Source organism: Copidosoma floridanum, unplaced genomic scaffold (assembly GCF_036245765.1).
Source record: "Copidosoma floridanum isolate Cflo_tuat_1 unplaced genomic scaffold, Cflo_Japanese_pri ptg000030l, whole genome shotgun sequence".
NCBI lineage: Eukaryota > Metazoa > Arthropoda > Insecta > Hymenoptera > Encyrtidae > Copidosoma > Copidosoma floridanum.
Window position 1 is genome coordinate 25,888,766 of NW_028321907.1, and position 24,275 is coordinate 25,913,040.

At 34.7% G+C, this 24,275-nt stretch overlaps 1 protein-coding gene across 1 annotated transcript in view; it reads right to left on the reverse strand.

The window, feature by feature from the left end:
• The window catches only part of ec (ubiquitin specific peptidase echinus), a 209,987-nt gene that overhangs the window by 18,394 nt on the left and 167,318 nt on the right, over positions 1 to 24,275 (reverse strand). The window contains exon 4 of the mRNA XM_089596909.1: positions 22,605 to 22,769. Coding sequence (XP_089453035.1) covers positions 22,605 to 22,769 — 165 coding nt within the window. The remainder of the gene's footprint in view (positions 1 to 22,604; positions 22,770 to 24,275) is intronic.

Sequence of the window (24,275 nt, forward strand, 5' to 3'; positions counted from 1 at the left end):
CTATTTTGACTACACCATTTTTAGTTTTGCATTGTAATAAGGTTTCATCAAGTTGTCTGTAAAAAAAAAAAATTTTTTTCCAATTATAAGCCAACACTGTCAAAATGTTATCCTTGTGATTGATTAATCGCCATAGCAAATGCTAAAACTAAAAACAGTTGCTTTTTGTACAGTATAAAATATATTAATTGTTTACTGAATTTTAAAGTTTCCAAAAATATTCATAAAAATGACGAAATAATTGTCTTAGCTATTTCTATTTTTTGGTAGCTTTGAAAAAATCTTCCTCTGCAATAAGTTACTTGTTTGAAAAGTTTATGTTTGTATTACACAGATCACAAAAACTAATGCCTACTATTTCTATGGCTTACTTTGATATCATGGGAGGAGCCTCATCTCAAATCATAGAATCAACTTCGGGGAGTTTTTTTTACAGTTTTATCTATAAAAATAGTCTTTATACATTGTTTAAGTCTAAAGAGTAACAAAAGGTTCTATGACTGGTCTTTACATTTGGAAGCAATATTTATACGATGTCAGTCCAAGCTAATAATACAGTATTTTACCTTGAGAAATATAGTGATTGATTAATGTTTTATTCAAAATAAGTTTTTCAGTTTCTCTGTAGTATCATCTAACTGAAAATAATATTCAATTAATCACATGTTTCTAGAATGCAAATTCTTCAGTGTTATCATATAAGTTTAAATTAATTGTTTTTGGAATAAGATGCAAACAACGAGGTGGAGTTTGACTAGTGTACATACGCACACAAACACACACACATTCACACATCAATATATGTCAAAGAATAACTTATCAGTATATAGTACACATAGACGTTGTTGAATGATGATTGTACTTTATTATAATCACATTTTTATGGAATTGGAACAGAAAATTTCAACAATATGGCACGTTTGATAAAAAATTACACGTGCACACTATAATGCACACATACAAATTTTAATACAATAAACAATTATTTATTTAAAGGTCATTATTATTGCTTTACCTCAGAATATTTAAAAATATGCCATATCTTGTAAAGAAAGCAAGATACACTATCATCAATAATAAATAACAACATGCAAAAAAGTACAGAACAAAAAAAAACCTGAACAAAAAAGTTAAAAGCACAAAATTAATCACTTTGCTTATTTTATCAACAAAAAGTTTAATTTCAGACGACGGAAAATGAATAAAAAATAATAATTGAATACTTTTTTACAATGAAACAGTGCAATCAATATTTCCCTTGAAGATAAATAATAGTTCAGAGGTAAATAATGAAATATCAAAAAACAGTATTGTGTTTGACTGCATTAATTAAGAAAAAAAAAGTATACTGATGAAAAAAATTGGCATTAAAGGTCGAATTCAAGACCACGAGATCTGTAAGCAATGATATATCTTAGTAAGTTATCCGACTGATACATACTATGGGCATAAAATTACAATACGTTCAATATATAGTTATCAGCTCACCCATGACAACTCAATGGTTTTGACAATTACATTTAAGAATAATTCAAAATTATTTGATGTAAACGGATTTTCTACATAAATAACATTCCTCATTAATTATAGAATCTTCGCTAAAAGCACAGTAATGTTTAGTTATGAAAGCATCTGTTTGCTTCATAACAATATAAGATTACATCTAGAATTTTGTTAAAGTGGCGCATAAATTATTGTTTCGAAAGAAATTTTCTTACTTACAAAAAACTAAATTAAGAAATACTCGCATTCGAAAGCATCAGAAAACGAGGGATTGCCTGCTTTGGTTAAAGATTATGAATTTTAATATCGAAAACAGCACAGTCTAGTACGTCAAATTACTTCCAATTAACATATACAGACTTTATTTATTATTGATTCTATTGTTAAGAAAGGCGTGCAAGTATGTTTAGTAACATAAATTAGATATATTTGACAACTATTGGTACTTTAAATAATAATTCAGCGTGTAAGCGTACAAGTGCGGACAAGTGACTATTAGGATGCTTGTTTATTTGTGTATATACAATAAAAAAAATATGTAGACAAGCCAACGTATCAGGTTACTTAAGATAAGTTGCTTAAGATATTTCCTTTTTCTTTCTAATATATAAAGCAAAGTCGCTAAAACCTTTATAATCGCAAACCGCGAAAACTACTGAACCGATTTTGCTGAAATTTTGCATACTGATTCTTGATGATTCCGAGATGGTTTTCGCATAGTTTTTTTCTTGAAAAAGTTTATAACAATAGCAATAAATAATTTCAAAGTTTTGCTAAATTAAGCTAGCTTTGCGCTTTAGTTCACGAAGGGTCCGCTAGGTAGCGTCAAGGTAAAATTGAAGCCACCCAAAATCAAAGATAGTGAAGAGTGGTTATGAGATGACCCATAAAGTTAACAATTACTGTAGTCGATCATCAGTACTATACCAAGAGCAGAGTAGTCCATCGTGCAACTGGGCATTCTTTTTTCATGGGCAAGCAAAATTAATCTGGTTATTCCCCAGATCGCCAAAATAACCGAGTGCCACAGTAAAATAGGCGTTCGGGACGTCAACATCTTCGGTGGGATACTAGGAGACGTGTACAGCTAGAGCACAACCTTCACCAACACTTCATAGCTTTAAGGCCGTTTAACCATCTGACCTGGTATCGTCAGATATTTTCTACTTCAAATGCAAGCCAGGGAAGATAGCCCTGAAGAGTACGGGCAGCCACAACGGCCTCCTTCTTAGTGGTCGTCCCAACGGTATACCTACAGAGAAAGTAATCTCCAGGCCCTCTTTCCTGACTAACGATGAACGGTTGGTTATCCGGGGAACGACCCGAAGACGAGATATTCTTAGGTTAGCGTCGTACCTCCCTCTAGTACGCTCTCCGTTCACAGAGACTCGAAGGATAAGAGTCAAGCTACCCGCAGCTGGCTCTTCATCATCAAGAATAATAATAAGGAATAGCTGCAAGTTTCACCACTGGCCCTTTTCAGGGTCATTATTGAAGTATTTACGTTTCCTACTATACCATCAGTCTCATTGGTTCTTTGAAGGGCCATCTAAGTTTAAATTACCTTGCCAACAAATACATTTTTACTACGATTTCTGAAGACGGTTCGTCAACTAAACGACTATGTAAAGCCGAACACTATTTTTCAGTCTCGCTTAAGCGCTCGTACCAAACGCACGCTTCCTGCGCACGCCCGTGACGCATCGCTCTTACTCAGACTTGAGTTCTCTCTAAACGGCCGTTTTCAGGGCTACCTCTTTCTCTTTCCGTAAACGCGACTTATTTGCGCCGCGCGACTGTGTTTCGGCTAAATTCTACACCCGCGTACACGCCGCCCTCAGGGGTAGCCCAATTGACTAGCCTTTCACTAGGGCACGGCCAAAAAATGAGCACTGTGAATAATCCACAATTTCAAGTCAGTGTGACTAACTCTTTTGACGCGCTGTTAGAAGAATCGGACTCATCTTCCGAAATGTTAGCGTTTAACAGTGCAAGTGATCGTTCAAGTGCCAGTGCAAGTGATATAAGTGCACAACTCCCTTGAATGTCAGCCCTGACACATAGCCGGCCAGTGGACCAGCAATCCCTCGAGCTTGGTAGCCAAGATCCCCGCGTCAACCGACGCAACCTCCAGCGGAAGCGCAGCCCGCTCTCTCGGGCCACAACAATACCGCCCGAAATCGCCAAGGAACTCGCGAGCCAAAAAGAACGGATCGAGTACTTGGAGAAAATAGTGAGTGAGTACTCAGTTCAGCTGGAGAATTCCATCCAAAAAAACGGCGCACGCTCGACCTCAACGCGGACGATTCCGCAGACACTCTCTCCAACATGGAGATAGAGAAATCCCCAAATCAAGTGCGACCACTCTATCCCCAGACAGGGAAAAACGCCTTCGACAGTCATCTTGAGGACCAAGCTCAACATGACTCGGAGGAAACCAACAGCGCCCCCAAAAAGAAGGCACCTCCACCGATCACAATCTTGGACCAAAAATTATGGCCCAAGATTAATAAAGTCCTCATCGCGGAGAATATCCCTGTTCGCCGCGTCATTATGACCTCCGAAGGTACACGCGTGTACCCCGACAATGTCGACGGCTTTCGACGTATCATCCACGACCTTAACGAGAAAAAGGTCGAATTCACCACCCATCAGCTTCACGAGGATCGTGAAATAATAGTCGTCATCCGTAGAGTCAACATCGGCTACACGGATGCAGAAATCCTGGAGGTGATGATCCAGGAAAAAGTACTATCCGCCCGTCGTGTCTATCGCATGACCAAAGGTGACCAACCCTGGTCATTAGTCACTGTGTACCTTGATGCGTCAGATGTCAGATCCCACGACATCTACAATATCAGGTCTCTCAGGGGAATTTCTGTCAGAGTAGAACAGAAGCGCAAGTCAAACGACATTTCCCAGTGCCGTCGCTGCCAAAAGTTCAATCAAACGGGAGCCTACTTCCACGCCGCCTTCTTCTGTGGTTTCTGCAGTTTAAACCACGCTACCGCAACCTGTCCAAAAAAAACAAAGGACCAAGTCACCCCTCGCTGTACAAATTGCAATGGTGAGCACCGCGCCTTCTACCGGGGTTGTCCAAAAATCCCCCAAAAAGGAGTTCATGCTCCAAAGAAAAGCACTACCCCTCCTCCCCCCTTTTGGGAGAGCCACCCCTTGGATAACAGCCCAAGGCTCGAACATCATTCGCCCGGGGATATCATACGCGAATGTGGCATCCTCTCAACAACACCGAACAGGAGCTCCTCCCCCGACTCCTCTGCTTAACACACCTCTGGCAAAAAAGGAGAACCCCTGAACTTAAAGTTCACCTTAACTCCCTTGAAAGGGAAGTCAAATCCAAAGTCTTCGAATTCCGAAACAAGGAATTTAACAAATTCATAGCCGAGGCAGAGTCCCACCCAAGAAATGCTTGGAAGGTCGTTAAAAAACTCTGTAACAAACGCCCTTTCCTCCCTACCCTTCAACAAGGGAACAAACTCTACTCGCTAGATTCGGACAAAGCAGAGATCTTTGCAAATTCGCTGCAAAATCAATGCTCCCCCAACCTCAGCGCTGAAGAACTAGGGCAGAAACACGCGAGGATCACCCACGCGGTGCAGCAACAGGTCCTTGACAATCCAGATTTCGAACACTGCACACCTTTCGAAATCAGAGGAATCATCTGCTCCCTAAAAACTAGAAAAGCCCCTGGCAGTGACGGTATCTCTAATAGCGTCCTGAAAATTCTCCCTCAAAAATTCATCACGGCGATTTGCAACATCACCAACGCCGTGATGCGCCTTCGTTATTTTCCAATTGCGTGGAAGGTGGCTACGGTCATCTGCCTCCCGAAGCCGGGAAAACCCCTCAGCAACCCCGCGAGCCACAGACCCATTAGCCTACTCTCATCGCCCAGTAAAATCACTGAAAGCATCATTCTTACCCGCCTAAACAAGCACACCACGGGAAATAAAATCCTTCCAGACGTGCAGTACGGTTTTAGAGCCAGACATTCGGCCGTACACCAGCTTCTAAGAGTTACCGAAGACCTCTCCGATAGCCTCATCCACAAAAACTTCACCACGATAGCTTTTCTAGACGTATAGCAGGCCTTTAACAGAGTTTGGCACGAGGGCCTCCTGTACAAGCTTATTCAGTTAGGTTTTCCGCATTACCTTATCGGCATCGTCAAATCTTACCTCTCGGACAGATTCATCCGCGTTAAAGTAGGCGACTCCCTCTCCGACCCCCGCGCAATAACCTCCGGAGTCCCCCAAGGTTCCAAATTCTCACCCATCCTTTTTAACATTTTTTGCCACGACCTGCCCCAGTGCGAAAACATTAACACGTACGTCTACGCAGACGACATCGCGATCAGCTGCACTTCAAAACAACACTCTCGGTGCACCACCTTTCTAAACGAGCACATCGTCACTCTCCATAACTGGTATAGTCTTTGGAAACTGGTCGTAAATGAGGCAAAGACTATAGCCATGCTCGTCTCCTGGAAAAATCCAAGGAAGAAATTGCAGGAGATAAAGGTCAACGGAGTAGAAATCGACTGGAGCTACTCCACCAAGTACCTCGGCGTAACTCTAGAACGTCGACTCACGTACGATTGGCACATTAACAGCACCCGTGGTAAGACATTCGGAGCATTCGTGCAACTAAAGCCCTTCTTCAACAACAAAGCAGTCTCCCAGAAGACCAAGCTGCGCACCTTTAACGCCATCATCAAGAGCATTAGCACCTACGCGATACCAACGTGGGAAAGGGAAACGGACTACAGGGCATCCAGGGCCTTTTCATGAAGATACTGAGGTCGGTCCCGGGTATTCCGTGGTACATCAGGAATACCCAGATTATCAAGGCGTTCAACATCGTCCCTCCAATACAAGCAGCCCCTGTCCTTGCGTCAAAAATCCGCGCCTCCATTACGGAACACCCAAATCCCACCATCGCTGCACTCGCAAACCTTCAACCCGGTCGCTTCGACCTTATAAGACCTCAACGTAAGGATGCATCATCTTCATCTCCATGATCCTGCTGAAACGAACGCGACTTTAATTCGTACGCTTCCTTCAGGAGCACCCTTCTATCCGCCGTATCCTTTACGGCCTTAACTCTATACAACACTTACGATGATCACAAGTACGCTTCCAAATACACAATACTCAGCGGACTAACACATCTACACATACACGCACATACAATAATACAAAATCTAAGCTTCTCTAATTCTATTCCGGCGCAAGCCAAGATTTGAGCTTCACCCAGATGCATACGTGCCCCCTCCTCTCATCTCTTTGAGAGCGAGTCGGCCTCCAAAATTCTCCGTTATTTTCCTTCTTCTTTCTCCTCTTATGCCCTTTTGTCTTCTAGGGTAGTGGTGCTCACGGACCTGTCCCATGCGGGGAGGTTAGTTTTTAGTCGGTAGGCACACCGGGTGAATATGACACTACCACCGGATTAGCTGGGGTGTCTATGAAGATCTTCCCCTCCCCGCTCCATCAAACAAAAAAAAAAAAGAGTAAGGAAAGAAAAGAAGGGCGACCAATTTTGTCACTATTAAAAACTAGCTATTACCAGTCATGGCTTTGCCTGCAATAGTTGAAATAATAAAGTAAATTAATTTCTATTGTCAAAGTAAACTTTTTCTTCAAGTGTGTACAGTGTGTTCAAACAAATATATAGTTACAATAACAGTAATAAAAATATTTTTCATATATGAAGTCTCTCTACTATGAAAACTATGTGTTAAAAAACAAGTTTATGAATTTGCAATCTTGTTAATATTAAAATAATTAGGTATGTTGCATTATTATTTTTATTATTATAAATATAATTATTGTTATCATTATTCTTATTAAGGCATTCTTAATAAAGTGGTATTAGTAATAAATAATATACTATTACTTGATCTTGATTTTCTACCAAATTATGTTTCTATAAAATGATCATTTGTAATTCATGGAATATTCAATCATGCTATTGATTATTTAAAGCGCCTATCTTTAGAATTCCCTCAATAATTAACCATAGAAAATGCTGGGACTCAGTCAAAAATTATTAGCTATCATTTCAACTATGAATTATAGCTGTATTTACAGCTATAATCAGCTACAATAACAGCTATAATTGACTACAAAGTCATTATCATGTACGAATAACAACTATAAAAAGTAGCTGCTTACAGCTATAAATTTCTAGCGAATTTTAATTAACATAATTTACTCAATAACCTTTTTTTTTGTAAGGTATATCAGCCGTATAAGGTGATGTTATCCGTATAATAACACTAAAAGTGGGGGATTCAAGTATTTTTAAACAGTAAACGAAAAAATTTTAACAGTAACATTTTTTTGTTTCTTTGTTTATTGTTTAAAAATACTTGAACCCCCTTTTTTTAGTGTTATTATACGGATAGTATCACCTTATTCGGCTGATATACCTTACAAAAAAAAAGATTATTGAGTAAATTCTGTTAATTAAAATTCGCTAGAAATTTATAGCTGTAAACAGCTACTTTTTATAGTTGTTATTTGTACATGATTATAGCTATTTTGTAGTCAATTACAGCTATTATTATAGCTGATTATCGCTGTAAATACAGCTATAATTTGTAGTTAAAATAATAGCTAATAATTTTTGACTGAGGAAAGGAACAAGATTTTTACAAACCGACAAAATTTTTATATAGTTTTATGACTTTTATTGAAAACAGTACATGAATCAGAGCTTCCAAGAAAATCATTTTATTAATAATTAATGTTCTTTGTTTTTGGTTAAAAATATGTTTTTGCAGGCATGTCTAAATAACTTTGATAGCTTCTATAACCAATAAGTATCAAAATTTCATTTTCACGAAATAAAGATTACAATTTAACAATAATGTTTAAAGCCTTTAAGCTTTGGTCATTTGCTGGTAACTATTAGTCGACATTTTGAATACCAGGGTTGGCAAATAAGTCTTGGACCTCTCAATGAAAACATCCAAAAAAATTGTCTTATTTATTTCTCACTATAATTTCCAAAAAGCTTAATACGCTTAAAAAATGGATGTTATAATTTAACTCAATCCTCTTGACCTTGTTGCTGTGAGACCTTCGTCCTACAAGAATTTTTTGAGGTAGTAATCACTGGGTGCTAGATCTGTTAAATAAAGTGGGTTCGAGCCCGTTGAACTTTGATTCGCAAAGTGGTCTAAAGTTAAAATATTTCCATCAAAAAGGTGAAAACCACTCTTTAAAATGATAAAATTTTTTACACTGAGTTTTTTCTTATAATTTATAAAAATCCTTACAAATAAGAAAAGTGACAATCCAAAAGTGACAAATGACTCAAGACTGTGCAGTGAGTAACCGGTAACCGAGCATACGCCGCTTTTGGCAGTCAAACAAGATATGGGACCAATACCACAGAAACTCAAATACCTATAACCAACTATCCTAGTGCTTATGGATCGTTCCACAGTAACTCAATACGTTTTACGACTAACAATTAATATATAAATTATTGATACCCCCAGTAGCTAATACCCACCAATACAATGCGCTCTACTGTCTACTCTGAAATCAAATAATTGAAATAATGCATACTCTTGATCAATAGTAGATAGATAAAATCCCAAGCACATAGTCATTGATGTGCGCAGGATCGTATCAATTAATTTATTTTTAAATTAAGTCTTCTAATTAAGCTCACTGTCCATTATTTTAATCATTAAATCATATTGGACAATAGAGCATATTGAATTTCTAGAAATTAAGCACTTAGGACTTTATATATTTATATATTTATTTAACAAGTAGCAAAGTACATGTTTGATATCAATTCATAAATTAACAAATTACCTAATAAACCGTATATGCAGTAGAGCTTATTGGATTTTTGGAAATTGAGCACTTGGAATATTACTTATTATCTTACTACTATATAAAGCAAAGTCGCTGAAACCGTTGTAATCGCTAACCGCGAAAACTACTGAACCGATTTTAATGAAATTTTCCACACTGATTCATGATACTTCCTACATGGTTTTAGTATAGTTTTTATGTCAAAAAATTTAATGACAATAGCAATAAATGAGCTCAAAGTTTTGCAAAAATACGCCAGATTTTCACTTTAGTTCAGTAAAATCCGCTAGGTGGCGTCGACATAAAATTGAAGCTACCTGCAACATAATTGAATAAGTGTGGTTATAATAGGCCAAAGCATCTCGATAGTGATGTAGTCGAGCTTCGGCAGTTCAACGAGCTGTACAGAGAATGCTGATTATAGTCTTGCAGCTGGGTATCCCGGTTACGGACGACACTCTTCTCTAAGGCGGAAGGGACCTAGATGTCCATTCACCCTGAATCTCGACGAGTGCGATCAGAAAAAAAAATTAATTCCAACCGATGCCGTCTCTGCCACAATACCAGGAGACATATCTAGCCAGAGCACAATCTGCACCAACTCTTCAGAGTTGTGTGGCAGTTCCACCATCCCGCCTGGTGCAGTTAGAGAATTTGTGGCTACAAATGTAAGCAAGGGAAAACAGCTCTGAGGGGCACGGGCAGCCATAACGGCTACCTTCTTGGTCATCGCGTCCCCAACGCGCTTACTCACATGCTCACGTCTAACGATGAGCGGTTGGTTATCCGGGGAACGACCCGAGACGAGATATTCTTTGGTCAGCGGCGTACCTTCCTCCATCACAGTCTCCGTACATCGAGACTCCCAGGGTAAGAATCAAGCAACCCGTAGCCAGCTCTTCATCATCAGGAATAATAATAAAGAATAGCCTGGAAGTTTCACCACTGGCGCTTTTTAGGGCCATTATAAGTATTTACGTTCCCTACTTAACCATCAATTTCATCGGTTCTTTTTAGGATCCATCTAAGTGTAAACTACCTTGCCAACAAATACATTTTTATTACCATTTCCGGAAGCGATTCGTCGACTAAAAGACTATACGAGTATTAACTAAAGACGGCCACTATTAAACCAAGTGAGCTATTCACTGGCAGACGTCACGAGCAGAGTTGTTCGTCGCAAGGCTGGAAAACTTGGTGACCGACGACCCTATATTACCCTCTCGACTCGAAGCATTCAACCAGGAATCACTGATCCTCTCTAAGGTCTGCGCTGGGCAAACCTATAACAGCTATGAAGAAAAAAACTTGAGCCAACGGAACAGCCTCTACTGGACAAGTATCACTAACCAATCTTCCCATCCAAGATCACCAAAACAACTAAATTTTCAAATAAAAAAGGTGCTTTAGACACCAACGTCTTCGACTTTATACTGGGAGACGTTGGGAAAGAGCACTACAACTAGCCCCAAAGCTTAGGACTTTGTTATTTTTCTCCCAATCAGTCTGGGTCTTCAACAGCAAGCCAGAGAAGATCACCCTGAGGCATCCAGGCAGTCACAATTGCTGTTAAATGCAGTCGAGAAAGAGTTAACTTAAGAAGCTCACCGATCTTTTTTAGGGCCATCGGACGTCGAATTACCTTACCAACAAATATATTAGAACTTAACAAAGTTGACAGAAAACAGCTTTTAGGGGTCACAAAAATTTTAAGCATGCCAAAAGTCGTAAGAGGGTTAATTGGAAGAAAAACTTAAAGTGTATCTAATAAATACAATTTTACTTAGGCGTCAAGAAACTGACGCAAAAAATTTATCGAGATTGAAACAGCAGCGTCAAAATCGACAACTAAAGAGTCCATTACGTGAGAGATTAGCTTTTCATTGTACCCTCACAGCAATCTCTGAAATCTTCAAAGATCCTACTTCAGATTTTTTAATGAGTAGAAAATGAATTTCTGTTTTTGTGGCAACAAAAATGTAGGGTTTAAGGTCCAGGACTTAGTTGCTCTGGTAATAAAGTTGTGAGATATTAGGAAAAAAATTTTTTTTTAATATAAATTTTTTGGGGGTTTCAAATCTTAACAGCTTTAAGAAATAGCCGTTTTCGTGAATTACACGGAAGAAACTGTAAATCAACGGCTTCTTACGGCCACCGATTATTTTATGGCATAAAGAACGCACAGTACTTTTCAGCATAATTATTTTTTTGAATTTTTACACCTTATGATTTGACCAAATAAACTATATGGATTCCGAAAAAATATGTTTTTAATAAGAAGATTTTTGTTCTGAGATGTATCAGGAATGTGTGTAAAATTTCTAACTGAAAATGTTTCACATTACATGTCAACACACTACGGTGTTTTATTTAGTAAATCTTGGGCAAAGCCGAGACGGGGGGCTGCTAGTATTTATATATTTAAAAACTAAAATTGTATAGGCTAGCTGTCGATTAAAAAATTAATAAAATACTTAATAATCGGTACAGACCGTAGAGCGGATTGGATTTCTGGGGATTAAGCACTTGAGATTTTATTCATCAATCTATTTATAAACTAAGCTGTCTGATTTAGGCTTACTGTCCATTTATTAATTAATTAATAAGTTACGTTATAAACAGTACACACAGTAAAGTGTACTGGATTTTTAGGGATGAAGCAGTTAGGGAGTATTTATAGATATATAAAAGTAGTTTTTTAATACAGGATCACTATTAATTAACTTATTAATTAATTACCTACTACATGGTACAAACAACAAAGCGTATTCGGTTTCCAGGGATTAGGTGCTTGAGATTATATTTATTTACGTATTACAAAATAAGCTGTCAAATTCAGGCCACTTTTTTATTAATTAATTATTTAATTATGAAATTACCTAATAATCTATACAAACATTAGGGCATGCTGGTTTCTGGGGATTAAACGTTTAAGAAATTTAATATTTGTTTATTTATAAAATTACTTGTCTTGTGCATTCTCACTATTAATTAATTAAATAATTAATTGCGTAATAAACGGTACAGAAAGAAGGCCATATTTATTTAACAACTGGATTAGTACAGGCTCACTGCAAATGAAAAAATTTATAAATCATATTATAAATGGTACATATACTGTTATTATACACAGTATGAATAGTATATATTTACACACATATATATCTTCCAATATTATACAGTTATTATAGCGGGGCTTTCCGCAACCCCTTTCTTGGCCCCCTTTACTTATATAAGACTCTCTTTCTTAAAATGGGAGAATTTTTTTTATTTCAATGGAAAATTGACCAAATAAACTTTTTATTTAGCCCCTCAATGTTATAATTGAACCACCTCTCGGCCCACCCACACCCACCTTTCAGCCCCCCCTTAAAATAAAGCAAAATTGTTTTCATTTTAATGTGAAAATAACTCAATATAATTCATGATTACCCTCCTCAGCTTTCCCTTAATATGTTCTTGCGCCTGCTCCCCCCCCTCTTTTTCTTTCTACACTTCTCTTAGCACCCCCTCAGATCCTCTCGTCTCCTGAAAACAAGGAAAAATATTTTTTATTTTAATGGGAAATTAACCCACTAAAATTTTCGACATCCCCCCCAATCAGCCCCCTTCACCACCCCTTTATTATTTATTACGCCTACTTGCCCCCCCCCTCATTCTCTTTCTACGCTTTTCTTGCCCCCCCCTCCTTAGCTTCCTCTTCTAAGTAGTTAAAGTTTTTTTTATTTTCATGTAAGATTTATTCAATACAATCTTGGTCAATGGTTGGAAGCTATTAAAAAAATTTTTAAGAAGTAGAACTCTTTAAAAAAATTTTTACATTATGTTACTTGCCCCTTTATTTTCCCATGTATATGATAATATTGATGATAATAATAATATTGATAATAATAATAATAATAATAATAATATATTTATCGAAAATAATATATAAATCATATAATATAGATCATTATATATATATTTGGATAGGGAACTTTTCTGTAGTTACGTAAAAAATCAATCAGCCCTCTGAAGGACCACGGTAAGGTAGAACTGCAGCGAATCGAATCAAACAATTACAAAGTCAATTTATCTATGATTGAAAAATTCTATTCCACACAATATTTTTTACCTCATTTTCCTTTTTAATTTGCATGAACATACAATCCCTAATTATGTATCTTAAAAAGGCAACAAGTAATTCAACATGTGAAAACAGTGATTTTAAAAAAAATAGTTCTACCATATTAAAAGTTTAACATTGTGATCTATTTATAGTCATTGCATAAGCTAAAACTAAGGAAAATTGCTTTTTGTATAGAGTGAATGGTAATAAAGGTGTATTTTCAGTATTTAAAGTATTTTTTGGTAAAAAAACTATCCGTCCAATTTTTTTATTAAATATTATTTCTGCCTCAATATTGAATTCTAACGACTTCATTATTTTTAACTTTGGGCCATTACATAAACCATGCGACGTACTTGAATTTCTTATTAACATAGCGACTGCTCCATTTTTTAAATTAACTTTATGAGGTGGTAGAACTTTAACAATACTATTTAGTATTTCCATCAGAAAATTGATATAGATATAATAAATGAAGAAGGCTTTTTGTGAAAACTGTTAAGATTCAAAAGTTGAAAAAAATGTATATCAAAATTGTTTTTTCCAGTCTTACAACTTTGTTACCAGAGTTACAAACCAACGACCCTTTAGGGCCAATAACCATTTTATAGCATAAGAACGCACGGTACTTTTCAGCTTAATCATATTTTTTTTATTTTTTACAGCTTATCATTTGACCAAATATACTGCATGGATTCCGAACAGAGATGTTTTTGATCAAAAGTTTTTTGTTCTGGAAAGTGTTAGGAATAGATGTAAAATTTTTAACTGAAAACGTTTTACTTTACGTGTCAACACACTGCGGTATTCCATTTAGTAAGTATCGGGCGAAGCCGAGACGGGGGGCTGCGAGTTTAATAATAATTTTGAACTAAAACGCTTATTATCTTTTTGGAAAATAATATTTACTTTTCCAACAGCAGTGTTTTTTTATATTTTCTTACCATGAGCACTTATGTGTATACATTTTCATGAAATTAGTTGCTTAGTATAGGCTCACCATCAAGTAATTTATTTAATAACTACCTTCAATACAGAACAGACAGTGGAGCGTATTGGTTATCTAGGGATTTAGGGCTTGAAATTCTATTAATGTAATTATTTATTTAACAAGTGGTGAAGTAGAGGCCTACTGTTAACAAATTACTTAAAAAATTACCTAACAAACGGTATACACAGTAGAGCGTATTAGGTTTTCTAGGTATTATGCGCTTTGAATTTTATTCATCTATCTATTGATCAAGAGTGTGATTGAATTTAATTATTTGATATAAGTGCAGACAGTATAGCGCATTGAGTTGTTGGGTATAAGCTGCTTGGGATGTCAATCATTCATAAATTAATTATTAGTCATAAGGCGTATCTTTGATCGCACTGGGATAATAGTTTAGAGTACTTGGATTTCTGTGAAATTAGACTCATAGCTTATTTGACCGCCTGCAAAAATGGGTGCATGACCGGTTACTGGTAGCTTACTTTGCAGTTTTGGGTCATTTGCCACTTTATGGTCCTTTCACACTATCTCGAATATTATACTGAAAATTTTATCTCCAAATTTCTTAATATTTTTTGTAATTATAAATAAAAACCCTATCATCTAATTATTTCATAATTTTCCTAATTTTAAGGGTTATTTCCACGCTTTTGTATTATTATGACCGACAAATTCTGTAAATAATTAAATAAAACGTATGTTTAGTTTACTGGGCTAATTTTTCTTTCAGTTTTTATGAGGTCTCGTTAAGTTAAGCCTATTTAAGGATAGTTTTAATCCCTTACAACATAATAACATCGTTAATTGTACTTATTGTAACATATTTTTCATCCCTTCTCTAAATTTATAATGATTTTTAACGATTATCGAAAAAATTTAAATCTAAAAATTCTTTTCAAAACTTCATGAGCTCAAAGAGTGCTTTTTACCCCTGTAACAGGAATATTTTAATTTCAGACCACTTTTCCTATATTCTGTATTAAATATATTCTGTAAGCTCCAACAATAATTATGGAGATTGTTTAATTAGTTCTGGATATACTCTATTTATAAAATAAAACACATTTTATTCTACTCTGATGACGTTGACATCTGGATTATTTTAGGTGTTTTTTTTTTGAAGTGAAAACTTCTTATGGCGCGTTGGGCACTTTTGTGGGTGAGCATTTTCAGCCGTTCTCGCGACAGACGAGATCTTACACAGATATACTCCGCGTGTATTCTTATAATATATGTATACTATACGCGCTCTTTGCATGGGCATTCGTTCGTGCTCTCGCGACAGACGAGATTTTATACCTATATGTATACTCAGAGTGTATAGGTATGCGAGAGCGCTGCATGCTATACGAAGCAGCGTTGGTCTGAGTATTATTCCACGCTCACAGTTTATGATTGATCGCACATAGCGCCGCTGCCTGAATCTCACCGTGAACTACTTGGCGCGAGGATTCAAATTCAAAATCGTATGATTTTTTCAGCAGACAGTAGGCGCAGAAATTTAAATTCGAAAGAAATCTTTGTATATATTGGCTAATTAATGCCTAAAAATATTGGATAATGTTGTATGATTACATACATAAATAGTATACCAAGAATTCTTTCGAATTTGAATTTCCGCACCTACTGTCTGTTAAAAAAATCGTACGATTTTGAATTCGAATTCTCGCGCGAAGTAGTTCTCGGTGGAATCCAGTCAGCGGCGCTATGTGCGATCAAGCATGAACTGTGAGCGTGGAAAAATGTTCAGACCAACGCTGATACGCAGTCTTTGCATGGGCATTCGTTCGTGCCCTCGCGACAGACGAGATTGAGAGTTTTTTATATTTATTTTATAAATAAATATTAAATGGAAAATTTATTTATTTAAATATTTCATTTGACTTGTGTTGCTGCTATGGTATTGTGTTAAAAAAATTGAAAAATTTTGTATTTACTTTTTACTAATATTTACTCATTTAAATAAAACCACTTTCTCCGAATATAGTTTCTATATTATTATACTTCGTGTCCATTCAAAAAGTGCCCACATTGCTTTCATAAACTTGATTTTTTATGTGCAATTTCTCATGTCGCGAGCGCACCTAAAAATACTCACCCAAAAAAGTGCCCAACGCGCCATAAGTTCAAGTTTTCACTTCTGCCTGCACTCCCGGAGTGCTACTTGTACTTGTTTTTCTGTAAGTCAGGATAATAAAGTGACCCGTTTTATTCTTATGTAATAATAGCAGTTTTTTTTGCATTTGATAAAACTTTTGCCTTATGTACACTCGAGGCACTTTATATCTGTCGGAACGATTGGTCTACATACGGTCAATGATGTCCTGTAACGTATAATATAACAATGACGTACTGTCACTTAACAGGTAATTTTTCATCGTTCCGACAAATATAAAGTGCCTCGAGTGTACAAGGCGTATATAAATTTTTTAAATCCCGTTTCAACACTACATGCATTAGTATATCAAAAAATTTTTCTTTTTTTTTCACTTTTGTTGATAAGTTGGTTATAAAAATCAGCACTAAGTGCAATAGTATACTATGTTGTGGTGATTTGTTTAAAACATTTTATCGTATGAACAGCAGTTTACGGTTTTTCTGAAAAACGAGTTCTAATGGTTTTCTTTTTCATTATTTAATTTCTAGTTTCAACCTGTTTCAGTATTATTCTCCGTGTAAGAACCCTGATTATGGATATAAAAAAAATAATTTCTTGATATCTTGGTCTAATATAATATAGACAAATACAATATAGACCCTTTAGGCCGAAAGTCGTGCATGCTTTAATTTTGTAACTTTCATTGGTAACTTTTGTTAAAAACGTTGGTTTTGCTCTGATGAGGTATAACAGTAGGTGTTAATACTAGTCAAGTCATAAATACTACTCTATTTAATATACCTGCAAGAAATTGTTATAACCCCCCATATATCCCAAGGGTACATTTTTAAACTTTTAAACGATGAAAATCTCTAAGTCTGATTTTAAAAACTTTTAAGCATTAAAAATTATTTTAATTGTTGACACAAAAATTTTGCTTGAGAATTTTTTGAAGAATTTCCTTAAAAAAGCTCTTGAGAATTATCATAAGAATTAACTTAAGCATTTTCAAGAATTATCTCAAGAATACTCTCAAGAATTATATCAAAAATTTTTTTGCGAATTTTTTCAAGAATTCACTTAAGAGTTATTTTAAGGATTAAGTATCTTGAATACAAATAATGTTTGAATATTGTCATAGCAACAGGCTCACTTCTTATTGGTGGGCGAAATGTCGCTTGGGCGAAATGTCCACCACTTAGTTTTTTTTCTTCCGCATTTCAATACGCAAGCAGAAAGAACTTTTTCTGACGTTATTGAGCTTGAAGATAAGAAAGCTAATAAGTAAGACTTATATAAAATTACTTAATGCACGGTGTTTTCTGCGATCAATTTGTAAAGCGCAACGTATCACAAATCTAGATTTTCAATCAACGGACCAACACTTTAATCTTTTCAACCCAACAAATTTGTATTAGGACTAGTCAAAATATATTTATCTATTGATCTCAGTAGTTTTATTTCACGCGCATAATGCATGGCTTTAATTTCGCACTAATGTAACTGACAAACATAGTTATATTATGGCTTTTGGCGAAGGTACCAACTTTACACATATATTAAGAATAAAAAAAGCAAAATTTAGTCTTTCAGTTATTACGTAATTTTCTAACGTTTAAGCTTAACATGTTAGTATTTATGTAAAACACTGATGTACGTGTAATCGAAACAACCTAATGTGCTACACACAGTACCTCAAGGGTAGTGTGGAAACTGTCTAATTTTTTAATCACATGGTAATTAAAAAAAAAACATTTTTTTTGCATTTAACCTAAAATTACATCCAAAAGTTTTTTTTCAATCTGTGTTTCATTCTTGTAAATGGACAAATTAAAATTCTTATAAATTTTCTCAGATACATGCTCTTTTTTTATATGTTTTGATAAAAATGGAAAAAACTGTAAAAAAGTGAAAAAAAATTTTTTTTTTTTTTTTAAACCTTATTATTATTCATTATTAAGTTGAAAATAGGTTTGCAAAATTTTATATGGAGTAGAAAATTTGTGTAATCGATCACGCAACATTTGTTGCCTCGCATTGGGCTTGGCGTGCTTCAACAGTAGACGATTCCCTTTATTTTACGAACATTTGGCGTAACTGCACGTATTACATTTTTGTTATTAAGGTACTTTGTTGCGTTTACATTTTCTTTAAAATAAGTATATCAAAGTACATCTAGCGTATAGAGCATGAAGTATCTCGATTTTTGAATTTCGTACTTCCTAAATAAAAAGTTTATCAAAAAATAATTATTAATTATTGCTTTTAGTCGATATAATTTATTAATTGTAAATGTGTTGTAAATGTAAATTTATGTAAATTTTACCTCATTCATATTCCCTTTAATATATAAATCAGTAGAGATCTTTTATAAATTATTACATGTATGTATTTAGCTTATATGTAATTAAATTAACGTGTGCAAAAAAAAAAAAAAAGTATGCAGCTGAGATTCGAAGGAAAAATCGGCACAATCATTGCGAGCGCTTGCCCACTCAGCTATCAACAGCTTACCCCTGAATTGCACAGAGGTAGTATATAAGTTGTAATGGGAGGCTTGGGTTAACCATAGGGGGGAAGCTGGAGAGAGAGCTCAGGTGGGGACTACTTTAGGCGGCGCGCTGCTGTACTGGCGAATGAGCATTAAGCTCTTCTGTGCACGTGTAACTTTGCAGTACTGTCTGGCATCACTAGTTTTGATAAAATGAAAATTTATGTTTGTCACAACTGTAAAGATTTAAAACTGATACAAAATACATAATTAAAACAATGTTTTTCCAATCACGAAACTTTGTTACCAGAGCGACAAAGTCCTAAAGCCTAATCTCTTCATTCTTATACAAGGGATACAAATAAATACAATTTTGGAGGATTTAAGTTACTACTGTTTTGATTATGATGAAAAACTAATTTTTTACTACATGAACTCTTCATTTGGTAATTTTGATGCTGCTGTTTCAATCTCAATGAGTATTGAGATTTTAATCTCAGTGAGCCCTGAAGGCTACTTTTCGCCAACTTTGTTAAGTTATCTTTATTGGCAAGTTAGTTCAACGATGAATGGCCAAAAAAAAACGGTAAACTAAACTTTTTCTTGATAGAAGTTACTAGCAAACGTGACTGCCTAGCTACCTCAAGGTGATTTTCTCTGGCTTACTGTTATAGTACCAGACTGATCGAAAGGAAAACTACAACGTCTGAAATGTTAGAGCTAGTTTAAGAGCTAGTATTACGCCGGAGAGTTTGGTGTCTAAAGCACTTTTTTTGCAGAGCTCAGTCGTTATAGTGATTCAAGGTGAGGAGATTGGTTCATGATGCGTGCCCGTTAGAGACTGTCCCGTTAGCTAAAGTTTATTTTTCCTTCGTAGCTTCACTGTTAGGTTCACTCAGCACAGAGCTTAGAGAGAAGCGGTGATTCCCAGCCTTGCAACGAACACATCCGCTCGTGTCGTTTGTCAGTGAATGACTGACTTGATTTAATGGTGACTGATTTCATATAGTCTTTCAGTCGACGAATCATTACCGGAAATGGTAGTAAAAATGTATTTTTTGGCAAGGTAGTTAAACGTTAGATGGCCGTAAAAATAACCGATGACATTGATGGTTGAATAGGAAACGTGAATACTGAAAAGGGCCAGTGGTGATACTTCCAGCAGTTTCTTTGTATTGTTACATCGTGGCTCTTCATTTTGCATGATCGATTCTTCCCTCTTCACCTCACCCCTCTGACGTACTTCCAGTCCCCTGTACACCACATCACACTACCACTCATTTTGAATTTAATGAATAGTATGTCTTTTTATTTTAACAAAAAAAAAAAAAAAAAAAAAAACAGTTTTCAATGAGATTCATAACCCCCTTCCTCCTGCATACGAGCAAAGTACTTTACCGACTCTGCCATGAACGGTTTCAATCTAAGAATGTTAATTACTTCTTGTTATCGTGTGGTTCATAACTTATTTTCAGTGTAAATTTTAATTGACTGAAATGAACTTATTTTTTTTATTAAAAATTTTTTTTGAGAACCGAGAGAAATTAGTACATTACGATACTAGTGCACGAGGAAAGCGATTGACGCGTGTGTGAATTACCTAACCTTTTGCATGTGTGCATGATGTATACAATTTTTCGACACATCGTGCGCAGGGAACGAGATTACGAGCCATCTAATGTGGCTCTAAAGATCTCAACGTACACACGTACTCACACGAGTGCGCAGCACATTAACAACAAATCTCTAAATTCAATCCAAAAATAACAAATGTCAAAAAAATAATTTAAGTGTATTAAAATAAAAAATTACTGAAACCACAGAAAAATAATCACTAATTGATTAAACACTAAAAATGGTTCAAAACTTACGTATATTTATCGTATATACTTTAATTTATCTCTGAAAGTTTAATGTTTTTGACGATTATATTTTATTCAAGTCTAGTATTATTGAAGTAATACTTATTGGTTCAATAAATATATATTCCTGATTTGGTAAGGGCAAGTTTGAAAGCACTTAGTATAATTAAGTTTTTACAAATTCGACCAACTCCATAATCTTGTTGAGTTTTTTTTAGCATGGCTGCAACAATAAATAAGTTATTTTCCTTGTTTCTTTAGAACATGGAGAATGGAGTCTTTGTTTACTGATTATTGACTATTTAATTTTGTTTATATTTATAGATTGATATTAAATTTAGGCATGTAAGTATATTAGGTTAGTGGGGATGGGCTGATAATGATTTGATTCACTTATTAAATCAATAAAAGTTCAGATAAGCAAGCGCATTAGGTTATGGGGATGGATGCTTAAGATCTTATTTACTGATTTCGCGAATAAAAGTGCTAACATGAAAGTGCAATGAATTATTGGTTGAGTTGAGTCCATGATTTGCAAGGGGTAAAAGGTATAACTGATTCTGTTACGTGCGTCTTGTACATATATATTTATATCAGGTCAAAACATTATATGAACGATAAAGTTTGCTTATTCTTTTTTTTACTGATAAAATGTATCGTCTAGCACTACTTACATTATTACTTCTAGATACTAATATTCTACAGAAAAGTGACAAAATATGTCACAATTTTCAATTGTCAATAAGAGAGGAATTATTTCACTTGAAATACATATGCACGGAAAGGTGTGGGCCTATCTATTACCATGATGTAAAAATACAAGATACGGCGTTGCGAATCCCTTTTGATTGACCAATCAGGAACGCTTCCATCATGTCACCATGTCTGTCTACCAATTCAAAAGATTTTAAAATATCAAGCGTATTAACATTAAGAAACTTGTGAAACAATATATATTTTTTATTTTAATATTTTCATTCCAGTTGTTTCAGTGACCAAATGCACAATTCATGAATATTTACACAGAAAAAGCTGACTCAATAGGTAAACATTCATCAATTCATGTATATATATATCACCTTGTGGTGGATGTAGGAGATAGGTTTTCGTTTCAACTTTGGCCACTTCGTTTTATTGTACAGGCACTTTGACGATGTAGTAGTCACATCTCTCTCGAATATGGCGTCGCGATAAAAGGCGCAGAACTGCACGAAAATGAGACCTCGGAACGCTACACCTTGTATTTTTATATCATGTCTATTACAACACATTATTTTCTATAAATCCATCTTAAAATTCAATGCATCTTCTTAAATTAACTCATACAATACATCATGAATAACATTTCAAAAATTAGCGTTATCTTTTCTTAAATAACGTGCTTGAAAGAAATAAAGAATCTTGTGTTTCAAAATTCAAAATATAATCAAAGTTACAAGCAATTTTAATTACAGTACATGTTTCGTAAATTTTTTTGTAATGCTCAAACCAATTTTAAAATTATATAGAATGTATTTTTTTTTTTTAAATTTCAATGAAATTCAACATTAAGTTTTAAAATATCTTGAAATTTGTATTTATAATTGCAAATACTGTCTTAAGTTGTTAGTAAATCTCATAAAATTTATAACGATGTACCTGTAAATTTATAATTATACTTAGTTAAATATGGTTAAGTTAAATTTATCAAACCTGAGTAAAAGGAAGAGGATTAGAAGTAATTCCACAAACTGCACAAACACTCTGTTCGACAAGGGTCATGGCAAATTTTTGATGTGGCACGCAGTGTCGGGCGTTGCATACATCTTCTAATTCATTTCTTGCAACATGCAGATGGATACGAAGCAAAATGTTCTCCTGAAAATATACCATTAATCAAATCTTATTAGTTTCTTTCAATTTATTTTAAATTATTGAATTAGTGTGTTAAAGAGGCTTCAGCCTATCACCGTGTCTATAATAGTAACACGAAGTTACGTTTAACTCACTAGTATTCACAATGTAATCAACGTACCTCAAAAAATACGCTCAAAAAATTTATAAACGTTCCTTATAATGTCTTGTTTCTTACTGTTTGTATAGTGTGTTTAACAATGACAATTTACCTAATGTGACTTTAATTTGAACCTGACAACGAAAAAAAATTGTATTCTAAAAATTTAAGATTTTTAAATAAATGACTTCACATCTTGAAATATTCTAGATGATGGCAGAAACTTTGTAAGTGAAAAAAATCTAACATTGTAAGTATTATTAATTGTACTACAAATACAAATATATAACGTAAATGTGTAGTATTGTTTGTGGTCAAAACAATGATGCGTCTTTGCAGTGGCGTTAATCTGTCAACTATAAAATGTAGAGGAAAATACGGCAGTAAGACAGTTAATTTAAGTTTGTACGAGTAGTATAAGTCATATTTTGGGAAATGCATGAACTTATAAACACAGCCATTTACTTGCATTAAAATTAAATGACTCGTAATCAACTTAAAAAAAACTAGGTGTGGGTTGGGACCCCCAGCAGAAGTGAAACTTTCAACTCAAATTTTATTAAACTCGATACACTAGAAACTGAGAAAATTAGAGTACACATAATTTCAGTAGATCTTAGAGAATCCGATATTAAAATAGTGAAAATTTTAATATTATTACGTATTCGAGCACGCATGTGCATAAAATACATATACTTTAATATACTAATGTTACACGTGATTCGCGCATTCTAAGTACTACCATGTTTGCTATGATTTATGTAATACATGTACAAATTTTTGGTCGCATCATGTAATGCAGAATGAAACAAAAATTTTCACCATACTGTGCCGAAAGAAAGTACTTTCGTCCCGTTACGCGGGACAGAGTAATTCTTTTTATTTAAAATTAATATTCGTGCATTTGATATGACATCATATGTGTACAATAAATTTTTGTTGGAACCTTTGTATGTGACAAATAAAATCTTTTTCAGCTGAGTATGTTGCTTTGTCAGAAGCTGTAAGTGAATTAAAGTTGATAAAAGATTTGGAAGATATTTTTAAGTTAAAATTGATTGAACCGATAAAAATTTATGAAGACAATTCAGGAGCTTTAAGCATTGCAAAATTTGGAAATTTGAAATATATTGAGGTGCACTATCATTATATTCATGAAAGTTACTTAGAAGGAATCATTGATATAGTAAAAGTAGAATCAGATAGTAATGTTGCAGATATTTTGTTGAAGTCTCTTGGAAAGTTGAAATTTGAAAAGCTTAGAAGTATGTTAAATTTGGTTGAATGAATAAGTTGTAATGGTATAAATGTAAGGAGGCGTGTTGAGTATATTGTACATTTATATCAACTTTTATATATGTGTAAGTATG